Source organism: Dichotomopilus funicola (assembly GCF_033296635.1).
Source record: "Dichotomopilus funicola strain CBS 141.50 unplaced genomic scaffold C8A04scaffold_43, whole genome shotgun sequence".
In the NCBI taxonomy this organism is placed as follows: Eukaryota; Fungi; Ascomycota; class Sordariomycetes; order Sordariales; family Chaetomiaceae; genus Dichotomopilus; species Dichotomopilus funicola.
Genome location: NW_026944064.1, coordinates 66,297 through 79,450, shown reverse-complemented (window position 1 = coordinate 79,450; position 13,154 = coordinate 66,297). Strand labels below are relative to the sequence as shown.

At 55.1% G+C, this 13,154-nt stretch overlaps 4 protein-coding genes across 4 annotated transcripts; 2 read left to right on the top strand and 2 right to left on the bottom strand.

The window, feature by feature from the left end:
* Nucleotides 1-1,303: 1,303 nt before the first annotated feature.
* On the top strand, nucleotides 1,304-3,423 carry C8A04DRAFT_13120 (uncharacterized protein; the record flags this gene model as incomplete). Its single annotated transcript, XM_062777592.1, has 5 exons — nucleotides 1,304-1,735; nucleotides 1,822-2,112; nucleotides 2,199-2,461; nucleotides 2,514-3,090; nucleotides 3,229-3,423. The coding sequence occupies 5 exons, from the start codon at nucleotides 1,304-1,306 to the stop codon at nucleotides 3,421-3,423; spliced, it is 1,758 nt and encodes a 585-aa protein (XP_062635903.1).
* Nucleotides 3,424-5,013: 1,590 nt separating this feature from the next.
* C8A04DRAFT_29808 (uncharacterized protein) lies at nucleotides 5,014-5,634 on the bottom strand (the record flags this gene model as incomplete). Its single annotated transcript, XM_062781138.1, has 1 exon — nucleotides 5,014-5,634. The coding sequence occupies one exon, from the start codon at nucleotides 5,632-5,634 to the stop codon at nucleotides 5,014-5,016; it is 621 nt and encodes a 206-aa protein (XP_062635902.1).
* A 588-nt stretch (nucleotides 5,635-6,222) lies between these two features.
* On the bottom strand, nucleotides 6,223-7,657 carry C8A04DRAFT_38188 (ferritin-like domain-containing protein; the record flags this gene model as incomplete). The annotated part of the gene is made up of 2 exons (XM_062784151.1): nucleotides 6,223-7,289; nucleotides 7,624-7,657. 2 exons carry the CDS (start codon nucleotides 7,655-7,657, stop codon nucleotides 6,223-6,225), a joined length of 1,101 nt encoding a protein of 366 aa, XP_062635901.1.
* Nucleotides 7,658-8,088: 431 nt separating this feature from the next.
* C8A04DRAFT_38187 (cytochrome P450) lies at nucleotides 8,089-9,792 on the top strand (the record flags this gene model as incomplete). The annotated part of the gene is made up of 3 exons (XM_062784150.1): nucleotides 8,089-8,379; nucleotides 8,437-9,553; nucleotides 9,611-9,792. The coding sequence occupies 3 exons, from the start codon at nucleotides 8,089-8,091 to the stop codon at nucleotides 9,790-9,792; spliced, it is 1,590 nt and encodes a 529-aa protein (XP_062635900.1).
* Nucleotides 9,793-13,154: the final 3,362 nt, after the last annotated feature.

Here is a 13,154-nt window from a genome sequence, read left to right as displayed (position 1 = left end):
TCCTTCGCGCTTTGTCTGGGTTCCACGTTGCTTGTTGTCGTGGGTGAAGTAGTAAGTGGGAGGAGCTACCAGTGGAGTTGTGTCTGTCACACCTGCCTTAGCGATGCTTTCTTATCGGTATTGGGGGCGTTCCCCTGTTGATCGTTCCTCCTTTCTAACCCCCCAACCCCCACCCCCCTTTTCCTTTGCCCGAAGCGTTGATGTTTACCTCTCTCCAGCCGAGTCATCACTCAAGGCGAGCTGACTCGCCTACCTAGATTGGATACTACTGCGCTTCTTTAACCTGACACCCTTTGTTTTTGTATTCTATATTTCCTCGACACTCAACAGTAGATAGACCGACGGACAGACGCCTAATAATTGGGAGGGTGATATTCTTGAGTGGTTTGCGAACAAGATGGGGGCGAATAATACTACTGCGACGAAGGGTAGTGGGGGGGATTTTGGGGGGAGGATTGAGAAGTTGGAGGTGGTTGGAGATGAGGCCGCTAGCAGGGAGGGGGGTCCTAACAAGGGCGATGATGGTGTAGGGGCTGGTAATGGGGGGGTTGATCATGGGGAGGTTGGCGGGGGAGTTGACAATAGGGAGGCCGAAAACACGGAGGCCGAGAACACGGGGTCTGACAACGCGAGACTGGGAAATGAGGAGGGTCACAGTAATGACGTTGAGAAGAAGGAGATGGACAGCAAGGTTGACAACGAAGTCGAGACCAGCAAGACGAACATCAACGGGGATAGCGTCGATAAGGTACACATTGGTAACGAGGCCGGCATCAACACCGAGGTCGAGACCAACACCGAGATCGAGACCAACAAAGCGAACATCAACCTCGTCGATGAGACACAGAAGGGAGACCACGCCGAGAAAAGAGCGGACACGGACCAAGTCGACGCGGAAACGGAGGCAAACATAGAGGAAGACATCAGTAACGCAGCAGCAGCTTTGCTCGGTTTGTACGCATCTGAGCCCTGGGCAGAGGCGGTCTCCAGGCCGGTAAAGGCTGACACGGGCCAGGCTGCGGCTGTCAGCAAGGCGGACGTCAAAATGAGCATGGCAACACCCCGTACCATGCCAGATAATGATGTGGCCACATTACTGACAGAGCAGACGCTCAACTGGGACGCATTTGGAGCGGCCGAAGCCACGGCAGCCAACCTCAACGAACAACTACGTATAAGCAACAAACACGAGTCTGGATCGGGGGTTGAGCCGGACAGGCCCATGATGCCGTTGAGCAACCCGAACTGGCCAGAGATTATGGAAAAGGTCGACGGGGTCACGGTGTTCAAGCAGCCGCCGCGCATGCCGGTGTACGACGACCCCGGGCTCTGCAAGTGGCTTCTCAGCAACATCGCGGCCTCGGTACCTTTGGAGATCAAGCGGTCGTCTCTCATCACACCCAACACCTGCATACACCAAGAGAGCGACGGACCGACCAGGAGCGAACACTACCACACCAAGGAGTTCCGGCACACGGGGGACGACTGCACCGTGGGCACGCACTCGGGCCTGTTTCTATCGGACGCAGATGAGGGGTTTGGGGGGCTGCGGGCCGGGGAGGAGATCTACAACGCGGCGCCGGTGATGTGGGCGGTTTCGTCCCATACGCACCCGTCCATCTGCAACTTTTGCTTTGGGGACCAAGACGAGGAGCGGGCGATGGGTGGGCAACCACGGACGCGGGGACCGGTCTTGCTCTGCGCGAAGTGCAAGGTCGCGCGGTTCTGTTCCCGGGTATCTCTCTTTCTCTCCTCAACTCTCTCCTCCACTCTCTCCTCCACTCTCGCCTTTCTATCTGTCGAGATACTAACGCGAAATAGGACTGCCAAAAAAAAGCCTGGGAGGACTGGCACAAGGACGAGTGTGGTCTGCTCCGGGAGCGACCCGGGATGGGTCTCGTGGAGCTTCTGGTGTGCCGACTGCTCTTTTGGCAGCAACGCAAAATCCTGCGTGTGGGCGAGTCGACGTGTCTGCAACGCATGGGGGGTAACTTTGAGAAGTGGCTGGCGGAGCCCGGCGCGGCCAAGCGACTGGAGACCTCGGCGTTGGAGATCTGGAAGGCCGTGGGGGAAGAGGGGCCGCTTTCGCTGCCGTGGCGGCTTCTACGGGTTGTATGTTTCTCTTTTTCTTTCTTTTTCATTTTTCACGTCTTTGTGCGTTTTTGAGACCGCTGCTTTACCCGTGGCTGACGTTTCAGTTACCTTGCAACATTCTCCCACTGAGGAAGCCGAGCAAGAACACGATGGTGGGGCTCGTGCTGGAGCTGGTCGGCGCGCAGATCAACCACTCGTGCGATCCCAACGCCTTCATGATCTTCGAGGGCGGCGAGATTCGGGTCCGGTCGCTGCGGGACATCGCGCCGGGCGAGGAGATCACGGTGTGCTATAGCGACCCTATAGGCAACACCATGGAGAGGCTGAATCGGCTGCTGTTGCATCATGCCTTTTCCTGTCGTTGTATGTTCCTTTCCCCCACACCTACAGAAACCAAGGCTGTGATGTACTGAGATAAGTTCAGGCTCCCGCTGCTCGCTCGACCTGCACGCCCAACGGACAATCTGCAACACCCCCGACTGTGTGAGCCGCTTCTACCAAGCCCAGGTCGACATGTTCGTCGCCCTGCGGCAATACCTGAAAGCGTCCCACTACTCGGCCGACAGCGGCTGGGTTCGGCACGATGTGGCTGCCCTTGAGGTCCGCATCGATGTCATCCGCGCGTCCGTCGCCGTCTCCCCCGCCGGCCACCCCTGGCCCGACGATCTGGAGCCGATGCCGGAGATGCACCAGAAACTGGCCATGTTGTACCTTGAACAAGGCAATCCCCTATCCGCCCTGCGCTGCGCCCTGAGGGGCTGTATGTTGCGCTTCCATCGCCACGGCCCCGAGTGGATCAACTCTATGCGCGATGTCATGATGCCCGTGTTGTTAACAGTCGGAGCGATGCCGGCTGATGCACCGGCATTCCAGCGCGATCCCAGCTGGGACCTGACGCCGACGGACATCCAGACAGTCACGTACGGGTATATACATGAGGTAGCCCGGGAAGCGCAGACCGCGTTTGGAATGGACTCGGAGTATGCGGGGAGCTTGGTGCGGCTCATGATCGCCCTGTTCTCGGTGGAACGAAATCGCATTCGCATTCAGGGAGGTGATCCCAAGGGGTTACAGAATGACACAAAACAGAAGGGGAAACGGAAGAGGCGCAGGGCGGGGGATAATGCGGCGAAGGATTCATTATCATCATCGTCGGCGGGACGTACTGGGTTGAGGATTTGGACGAGGAGTTTTGTGGAGGAGGAGTATGAGCCAGCTCAGAGGAAGCTGTTAGCCTGGGCTGGGGTGCCGCTGGATTATGGGGTGAAAATGACGGTTTCTGGGAATGAGCAGGGAGAGGAGACGGGTTTGGCGGAAACTTTGGGTTAAGACGTTTGGGGGAGGGGTGTAGAAGGTAGAGGTTTAGAGGAGGATCACCGGCGGGGGCATCCTGAGAGAAAGTTAAAGGGGGGGTCAAAGGGGAAGGGTTACAAGGAACAGGGCGAGGACGTGCTGGATGGCGAGGGGGTTTACTAGAGGCAGGGTTAAGGGTTACTTTTAGGGTATGGTGTCTGGAACTGTGGGCGTGAGCGTGAGGGCGCTCATTGAAGGTTTATTTGGTACGCCTCGAGGGACAGACGGGTGTCACAGTCAGGGGTGAATTCAGGCATAGAAAGTAGAAATAATTGGGCAACAAGCGTTTGTTTTATATTTCTTCTGCTTGGTTCGAACTGTCAATAAGAGTCACAGTTCGTAAAATTGCTTTGAGCGCTCCCCCCTTTTGTCCTCGATAGTCTCGAAATGCGATTTCGACGACACTTATTGTGGCATTAGTTGCACTTCATGCGTTCGGACACTTAACCACTGACGGCCCGAAACGGCCCGAAACGGCCCGAAACGGTCTATATCAGACCGATCTGGTGAGCAATCATTTGGTATGAATACAGAGGGTAACATATCATTTTTTGACTATCCTGCAGGTGATCGGCCCAGGTTGTGTTTGGGCGTTTCCATCCACTTTTTAGGGGCATACTCAGCCGTCAGACTAGCTAGGAATCCATAAGCTACCGTATTGTAGTCTTCTTGACTTGGTCGGGGGCTGTAGGGACATATTGAGTCGGAAAGGTTTTGGTGAAGCTAAAGAAGTCACAACGAGTAATTACACGAGCTGTTACCTCGATGGAACGATCTGGCCCGTGATCTGGTTGTTTACGAGGAGCCCCCAGGACGAGTGCTTCTATAGTCAGGATCTAAGTCTCAAGGTAAAGACTCTATAACCTCCCTGCGCTTTACAATTTGTGTCTCAGCCAGTTCACCAACCCGTGATCACTCTTGGGGCATGTCGTGTCACCTGACAACTCGGTCGCCTCTTCCCATCACAGCTTGTATGCATGCATATAAATTACCCCGCCCATTACCCCACTACAAAAAAGAATGAAGAGGGAATTCCATCACAACGGTAGCTACAAACCAAGACTCGGATTAAAGAGCGCCAGAAAGTCACCAACTACAGCAATAATGCCAGTCAGCGTAGAAACGCAAGACCACGCTTTGAAGTGGGCTTCTCAATGGGTAATTCCCCTTCCCTGAATTCTAGGTATTTATCTATTTGGGTTGTGTTCTGTGACTTACCAAAGGCAGGCTGGAGTGCCAACGGATGATCTCGAAGTCAGCACTGAACTGGACGGGGAGATAGTGGCTATATATATAGAGGCGGACGAAGACGGTCTGTTGGATGGGGCCGAAAAAAGCTGGCTGTTTCTGCCTCATGAGGAACAAGAGCCAACGGCAGGTGGACCGGATGCTGTGATCAAGTATATTCGGAGGAAGACTTCAGAGGAAGCCGAGTGAATCCAAGGTCGTGTGAGGGATCACCAGGGGCTGGGGTCTACTTATCTACTGTGGGAGAGCAACACGAGGGTCGGACGTCTTGATAGCGTGTTTTTCGGGTACGGAAACAATCACTTGATAGTTGATACACTACATAATCCCCGGCGCCCACTTTGCCGCCGGACAATCCTTATCCACCACCCTCTCTACAACCTCTTCCTCCTCACCATCTCCCTTCTCATCGCCCTCACCATCACTATCCTCACCCTCACTATCCTCATCACCCTCCTGCGCCATAATCAACGCCCACAGCACATCCCCCGACTCGCTGCCACCACGAAAATCCGCCTCGTGCACGACAAACCCGTCCTCCTCGAGGGCCCGACGTGCGGTGGTCTCAGTCATGAGCATGGCCCAAATCTCGAGAAAAGCCAGGGGAATTTCGACCTGGTGCGTGATGAGGTAGTGTCGGGCTGTGATGCCGGAGCACCGGGGGGAGAATGTGTATTTGGGTTTTTCGTCTGTGGGCTTCTCCTCCGTGGGCGTGTCTGGGCCAGAATCAGAAACAGGCACAGGAACCAACAACCGTTCCCTCAACAGCCGATCACCAACCAACAGCCACGGCAAATTCTCCAACAACCACGCCCGCACGCGCCGCACAAAGAACAGCGCGGCATGGTGCAGCATGTCTTTGTCCTTCCCCTTGTCTGTGGTAGACGTGGGACCTGAGGACGGGGACACCCTATCCGCCCAGTCAAGCAACCCCTCCATGCAATCGACAGCGTCGTTCACCACCACCCACTCCAGTAACACATGCAGGCCGTCACCCGATGGGTCCCAGAGGATTTTCCCATTCGGCGACTCAATCGTCTTTCTCAAACTTGGCCAGGCCCAGCGCCTCTTCGAGACCCGCGCGGTCGTCCGACTGGATCAACTCCCGCAGCGGGTTCTCGCTATCGAGAAACGACAGGATGCGAATCTTGTGACGCCGTTCGTGGTCGACAGGTGGCCGGGAGGTGAGCTTCGTGGGGGTTGTGGGAGACATGTTGAAAACTGACTAAGGTGAGGCTGTATCAGGGAGACGTGTATGTCGTATGACAGTATGACAAGCAAAGCGAAGCAAGCGAAAGGGATAATTTGACGGAGAGGCGATCAGATTTAACACAAGTAGGACCATTACCCAATTGATGAAAACAGCATCCATTATTGCAAATTATCTATTTGCCGAGAAACACCCAGTGGAACCTTTGTCACCAACAAAGCATTGAAGCAAACACACCCGCATTGTCCACCGGAATCGTCAACTCAGATAGCACAAACACAACAGACAGCAAACACGACCAGTCCCGAGAAAAGACTTTACTGCCCCCGGACGAGAGCAGCACCCAGCGCGGCCGGCTGCTCCAGGATGACCGACGGCCCGGCCACCACCGACTGCTTGGTCGGCGCCCCAGGCTCATTGGCCACCAGCGCAACCATCACGCCCCGCCCCTCAAACGCCTTCGGGATCGTGACCGAGATCGGCTGCTCCGGAAACTTGCTGGTGTCGAGCGGGACACTGATGTTGCGCATCCCGTGGAAGAACACGGCGTAGTACTTCTCATCAGGGTCAAACTCTGGCTGGTTGTCCTTGTCGGTAAAGGCCAGCTTGATCGTGGAACCCGGCGTGAGGCTCTTGGTATCCGGGGCCGCCGACAGCGCCGGGAGCAGCTGTCGAGGGTACGGGTACTCCGGGTTCTCGGGAGGGCAGCTGCCCGGGACGACGAGATTGTGTGTGCTGTAGAGGATCTGGTTGGCGTAGGGGAACGTCGTCTCTGTGGGGCCGCCGAACGGGCTCTCCTTCCAGAGCTGTGTCAGTGCCCAAACTTCGTGTCGAGCTTCAGTCTGAGACACGGCCGCGATGGCCCCATGGCTCCAGTCCAGCTTGGCGTCCTGAACGAGCCCCGTGAGGAAGGCCATGCTGGAGATCTCGAGGACGGTCATGAAAGCGAGGTACGAGAGCGGATCGGTTAGCGGGAAGTTGTATCGGCAGCGGCCCGGCTTGAGCGAAGTTGGAGAGATGGCGTTTTGGAAGATGCGCAGGTGGCCGGCTTCGTTGTTGCGGATCTCCTTGAGGCGTTGGCGTGTGTCTTTGGGCATGCCCGCCTTGACAAAGTCCTCGTCCGAGAACCGCTCGATGCCTTGCTGGTAGAACTCAAAGATAATCCACTCCGCTGCGAGCAGGTTTTGCCACACCACGTCGTCTTCTCCCGGCGGGCCATCCTCCGTCGGGAAGATCGGGTCCGTGACGTTGCCCGGAAACGGCCGATCGTCGCCCCAGTAGCTGCTGTAGAGGTCTGACTCGCCTGGGATCGGGCCGTAGTTGGGGTCCGCCAGCCGCTGCGCTTCGCCCGAGTAGTGCCGCGGGACGCCCAGGGACGTTGTGTCTTCGGCAGCCGCGGCATCGGTGAATCGGGGGAGGCCGAACCACCGCCCCTGCGACAGGGCAGAAAGTAGAATCGCTTGGTAAGAGAACTTCATGATTCAGTAGGTGGGCGGATAACACTGATGAATGGTCGATGGTGTGGGAGAATAAAGCAGGACGACGACGGAATCGGGGCTTTAACTCAGGTCGACTTCGGGGTGTGCTCCCAACCCTAATTTGGAAGGAACGGATGAAGTCCGAGGTCTAGAACACGTATCTTGACTGCCAAAGAAGGGAATGCGAGGGCTACTGCCAGAAGCGGTGCATCTTGTTGCCAAAGTGAACCTGAAACCCACCATCTTGCCGAACGTCAATGGGGTATGGCTCCATATCAATCTGCGTTGTACTGCGAATTAGATGACAGAAGGAAACGGAAGAAAGGCCTCACAACAATGTATAAACATTGAATGCACGCCAAAATCTGACTCTGAAGTACTGCCTGACGCTCTGACAATGCCCAACTTTGGGAAGTCGCCGTGGGCCCGAGTTCGAGCCCCCCGCATCGTCAACTCTGGCAAGTGCAACCAACACATGGTCTGACACTGTTCTTCCCAAGTCCATGTGTTGAGCTGTGGACTGTTCCTTCCTCTCTCAATTACAACCCACACCCCGCAATCTATCACGAATCAACCGTTTTCGGCCGAGGTGTCAACAATCATGTTCGAAACCGACTTAGTGCCTCATGCATCTGAAATGAAACGCTGAGATCGCCGCTCTGTTCCGCTCCCACTCCTCAAATATCTTATGGAATCGCATTCGACATGTTCTTCGTCATCATCGCGGCACTCGTGCTGCCCATCTTCCTCATTTACCGCCACTTTTCTCCCCGAGACGACAAGAAACAGCGCTATGCCGAAGAAGCCAGACGACGGGGCTGTGCCCCAGCGCCGGTCATGCGCAAGAAGGGCTTCCTCGGCTTCGGACATCTGCTGGACGGTCTCAAGGCCAGCCGGCAGGAGAGAGGACCACAGCATGTAATCGAGGCCATCGACGGCGAGATGGGCCCCGACGTCCACACCGTGATTGTCCCCATCTCCGACTACGAACTCATCGTGTCCCGCGACCCCGCCAACATCCAAGCCGTGCTCGCCACAAACGCCGCCGACTAGGACGTCAGCGAGCACCGCACGGCCAGCTGGAAGCCCATGTTCGGCCTCGGCATCTTCACATCCCGCGGCGAGCAGTGGAAGCAGTCACGCGCCCTCGTCAGGCCGCAGTTTGCCACCGACCAGATCAACGACCTCGAGCTGTACGAGCGCCATGTTCAGCAGCTGTTTGCCGCCATCGACAAGCACCAAAACCGGGAGCACAATGAGGGCTTCACACACCCGTTCGACCTGCAACCCCTGTTCTACAACATGGCGCTCGACGTCATGACCGAAATGCTTTACGGCCACTCGGTGCACTCCCAGGACCCTTCGGAGCGCGTCGAGCTGCCGTCTCTCCCCGGATACGACCCGCCCGACCGTGAACGCATTGGATACCACATGGATGGGGGTAAGGCTTGGATCGAGATCCGCGGCGCGTTTTGGAAATATCGCTGGCTCCTGCCGCCTTGGTGGTTCAACGAACACTGTGCTGCCATTCACAAGTATGCCGAGTGGTTCGTGCAATTGCGGTTGCAACAGGGAGAGAAGTACATGGACGGACTGCGACACCAGAGCGGCCGGCCCAACAGCGACCGCTTCGTTCTGCTGAACGAGCTCGCCCACGTGACGCAGGACCCAGTAGAACTCCGCAGCCAGACCCTCAACGTTCTTACCGCGGGCCGGGATACCACGGCGGCCCTGCTGGGATGGATTTTCTACTTTTTGTCGCGCCATCGTGACGTCTGGGTGAGATTGCGCTGCGAGATCATTCTCATCTATGGCCCGTACCAGGAAGATGACCCGGGCGTCACCTTTCGGCAACTTCGTGACGGCCTACATTACCTGACAGCGGTGATCAACGAGACTCTCCGTATGGCGCCCGTGGTGCCCCTCAACGATCGTATCTCGCTGCGCGACACCGTGCTGCCCCGCGGTGGAGGGCCAAATCGAGATAAGCCTGTGTTTGTGCCGGAGGGGACCCAGATCTTGATTCCAACGTATGCCCTGGGGCAGCGGCCAGACATCTGGGGCCCGGATGCCGATCAATACAGGCCGGAGAGGTGGCTGGAGAATGGCGGGCGCAAGTTTGGGTTTGAGTATGTGCCGTTTGGTGGCGGAGCCCGGCAGTGTCTCGGACGTAAGTAAAAATGCCCTTTCTAAGAGTTTAAATGGCGGGTGTTAACAACCGGTGCAGAACAACTGGCGCGCATCAAAGCATCGTACGTGGTCATCCGCATGCTGCAGCGGTATGATGCCATCTTGAGCGCAGAGTACCCGCCGGACGCCCCGATACGGTTCCACCACACGATTGAGAACCGGAGTGGTAGTGGCGTGCAAGTGAGGGTGCACGATTCTACCTGGGATGATAGTTCTTGAGGTTTGAAAGCAAGGAAATAGCGGAGAAGGAGTAAGGTCAGCGATGGGGTGGTTTGCTTTGAACATAGCGGATATTGGTTGCAGACAGAAAAGAAGTACCATCAACCCCAAGTTCCCATTAGCGCGGGGATACTGTGTCAATCTTATGTTGACAGCTCCATGTGCAACTGCAGGTCCTGACCATGGGCCATGTCATGTCGGATGCAGAGTTCTACGGTGTTCCCTCTGAATCACAGGCCATCCCCTGTCAGGCTCCCAGTCTATTGAATTCTTGGGCGGAGCCCAATCTAACGAGAAATTTGAGCCAGCTTATACAACTTGCTTAGTTGGCTCTGAAATAACTAGTTAATCTGGAGATACCGGACCTGGAAGAGAACATGGAAGTTAATCGAGGCTTGTCCAGCGTGTGTCGCTCCACAGCAGTTCCACGAACTCAGCCTGGTTGCTTGTCTCCACGCGGCACTTCTAAACGAACACTTATATCAGAGTCAATTCATCGGTTGTTTCGTAGTGTGATGTTATTCCTCCTCACCATGTCCTCATGTTCCTCGCTGGAAATACAAGGAAAAAGTGCAGCATCGTCCGATGTGGCAGCTGGCACGCCAGAAACAAAGTCCCACGCCAGACGGGTGGCATATATGTACAACTGCTACAGTACTCGCAATGGTGCTGCCCCGTATTTCATCTGGGCTAGGAGGTGGGCGGGTAGGCATCCATGGCTTCAGTGAGAGAAATCTGGATCAACAACAAGCAAGGCATTGGTGGCAAAGAATTGTAGATTCAGATGCCCTCTCTCACCGAAGCTGGTTGAAGAAGAACAGACAAACTATTGTATCAATTATCCACCAGAGACCCCCCGGCCGTACGAGGAAAGGTAAGTTGCCACGTGACAGAATTCCTCCATTCCAACGGTACCCATGCCCATTCTCCCCGTGAAGAGTGCGCGAATGTCCACTTGCTCCTTTACGCGGGAAACCATCCCCCCCGGGGGCCCCCGTTCGTGAGTCTGGATAATTAGACGTTAGCGGGCTGGTTCGTGTATTCGTGGACTGTGGTGGTTAATTTACTTTGATCTCCTCGGGGGACTGCGATTTCCAACTGTTGTAGTTGTTGTTGTCGAATTTGAACCGGGCATGTGAGACGGCCCAGTTGGGCTTCTCGGATTCATGGCCGTTGATTATGTGGTCTGAGATCGGCAGTTTCTCGGTCTTGTTCATGAAGCGTAGCATCGACACTCTTTGAAGGTCCGAGCCTCCTTCCACATCGGTCCCATGTCGACCTCCCATTTCGGGTGATCCTTGATCATGTTGCGTTCGATCACCCGTCTGGGATCGGGAGACTGCCCGGTGTTGCCGTTAGTAATTGAATATGGCTGTGAAAAGCTCTGTTGAAAGGGGGGTTGATGTCATCAATCTCGTACATATTTAAGTCTGGTAAACACCGTAAGCATGTCTGAGCCCCAAGAGGCGTGTGGAAGGCTCTGTGAGATGCGGCGGGTGGGTGGGAAGCTCTGTGAAATGCAAAGAGGTGGATGTGTTGAAATCTCTGGGAGACACGGTGGGTGAGGCCACCGTTAAAGACTTGGTGACTCGGTGGGTGTGTAGAAGACTCGGAAGGTGCGTACAGCCAGAAACAGGAGGGACGTTTGTCGACCGCCGCGCCAAATAGAGAAGGAACACTGGCGACAACCCACATATTCAAGTCACAAACATCATACCGAGAACCTCATCAGGAAGCTATGATCCAATCAGGCTGCCGAGTCGCAAATGAAAGTGCCGATTTTTGTTGATTCTTGCCGAGTCTGGGGACGCCCCGTTGAGGGACAATTACCTAATATTTATTTGGGCTGGGTCTGATAAATAAGACCGGGTGGGGCCGGCCGGATCCGTCCGAACTCCGCTCCGGGCCCGGGCCCGGGCCCGGGAGTGGAGCCCAGACCTGCACAAGCCCCTATGTGCACACAAAGGACGGAGGGACATCAGGATATAAGAAACCCTCCCTAAGGGGCTGCCTTATGTATTTCTCTTCTCTTCACGCTTTCTCAACAAGATAATAAAACGGCTATCTACATTCCGCCATAGGGCCAGTTCCTCACATTTACTCTTGTTATCCTAAGTGTTCATGATAAACAGCTTGCTGCCTTAGAGCTGTTAGCAGTTAATTCATCGAGTGTCTGGGGATACTGGGATAATTTGTCAGGTTCTAGAAGTTAATGCTGGGTATCATCTCCCTGGTCTTGAATCTAGTTAGTCTGTAGAATTCCAGATTTACCGAGCGAACAGGAGGAAAGCAGGTAAACAGCCACTGGCAAATGGTAAACCGTAAAGGGAACGTTGGGGATGTTATCCGGGCCGTTACCATTCTAGGAACAGCCTAAAAGCTCGTTGCGCCGTATTAACATGAAAACCGACACTGGAGTAGATGTCGACCTTATCGTCAAGGAACTTGATCCAGAACTTGGAGGACATGAAGGACACGTCGGCGGTGGCGTTCGATTCGCGCGTCCTCTCGTCGGCACCACCGTGGTCTTGATGGGTAGCCTTGACTTCGGTGTTGACCTCGGGGTGGTGATGTTCGTTATGATGTTTCCTTTCCTGACGAAGTTCTTGGAGTCAGGTGGGGATCAAGGAGCTCGTTTGGGCATCAAGCCTTTGGGCAGGCTCTGTCAATGTCGATCGGGCGGGTGTCGCGAATCGCCGATGTCAGGTGGACAGGGGTGCTTAAGAGCCGCAAGTGGGGCCGTGGTGGCCTCCACTCGCTGTGGCCAAAAAAAGCGGCACACTAAAACAGATAGCTCAAGTCCAATCCATTAACATTCGATAAACTCTTGATAAATTTTGATCGATTTACTCTTTTTCGTTTTTTTTCACTTACTGGATTTATTCATTTTTTGTCTTCTTTCATTTTCTTTGGTTTATTCTTTTTGGTTTTTTCACTTTTGTAGCAAAATAAGTTCTCCATGGACTTGGTCTGCCGCTTTTTTGGCCATAGCGAGCTACACTACCGCCTTGACCGCGAATCGGAACGAGGCTTGGGCGTGGAGGGCCGTGACGAGCCGTGCGGGATGGACGCCCTCTGTGCACAAGCGTGGACGACGCATGCCACCTGTTGCAGATCCCTTCCAACCTTGACGGTTGACACTTAAGTGGCAAGAGTGGACGACCCAAAGGACGAGGATGGGGTCGAAGTAGATGTGGGCACGAAATACTGGCTTTGAGGTTGTCACCCAGCCCTGTCGAAAAGTTGCTAATGTTCTTGACCCTCTGGATGTGATCGTCCGGCATTTGGGTGAGCATGATGTCGCCCTACAGGCCAACCCCCGGTCAGGGATTTGGCCGAGGGATCCTGGAAACGTCCACTTC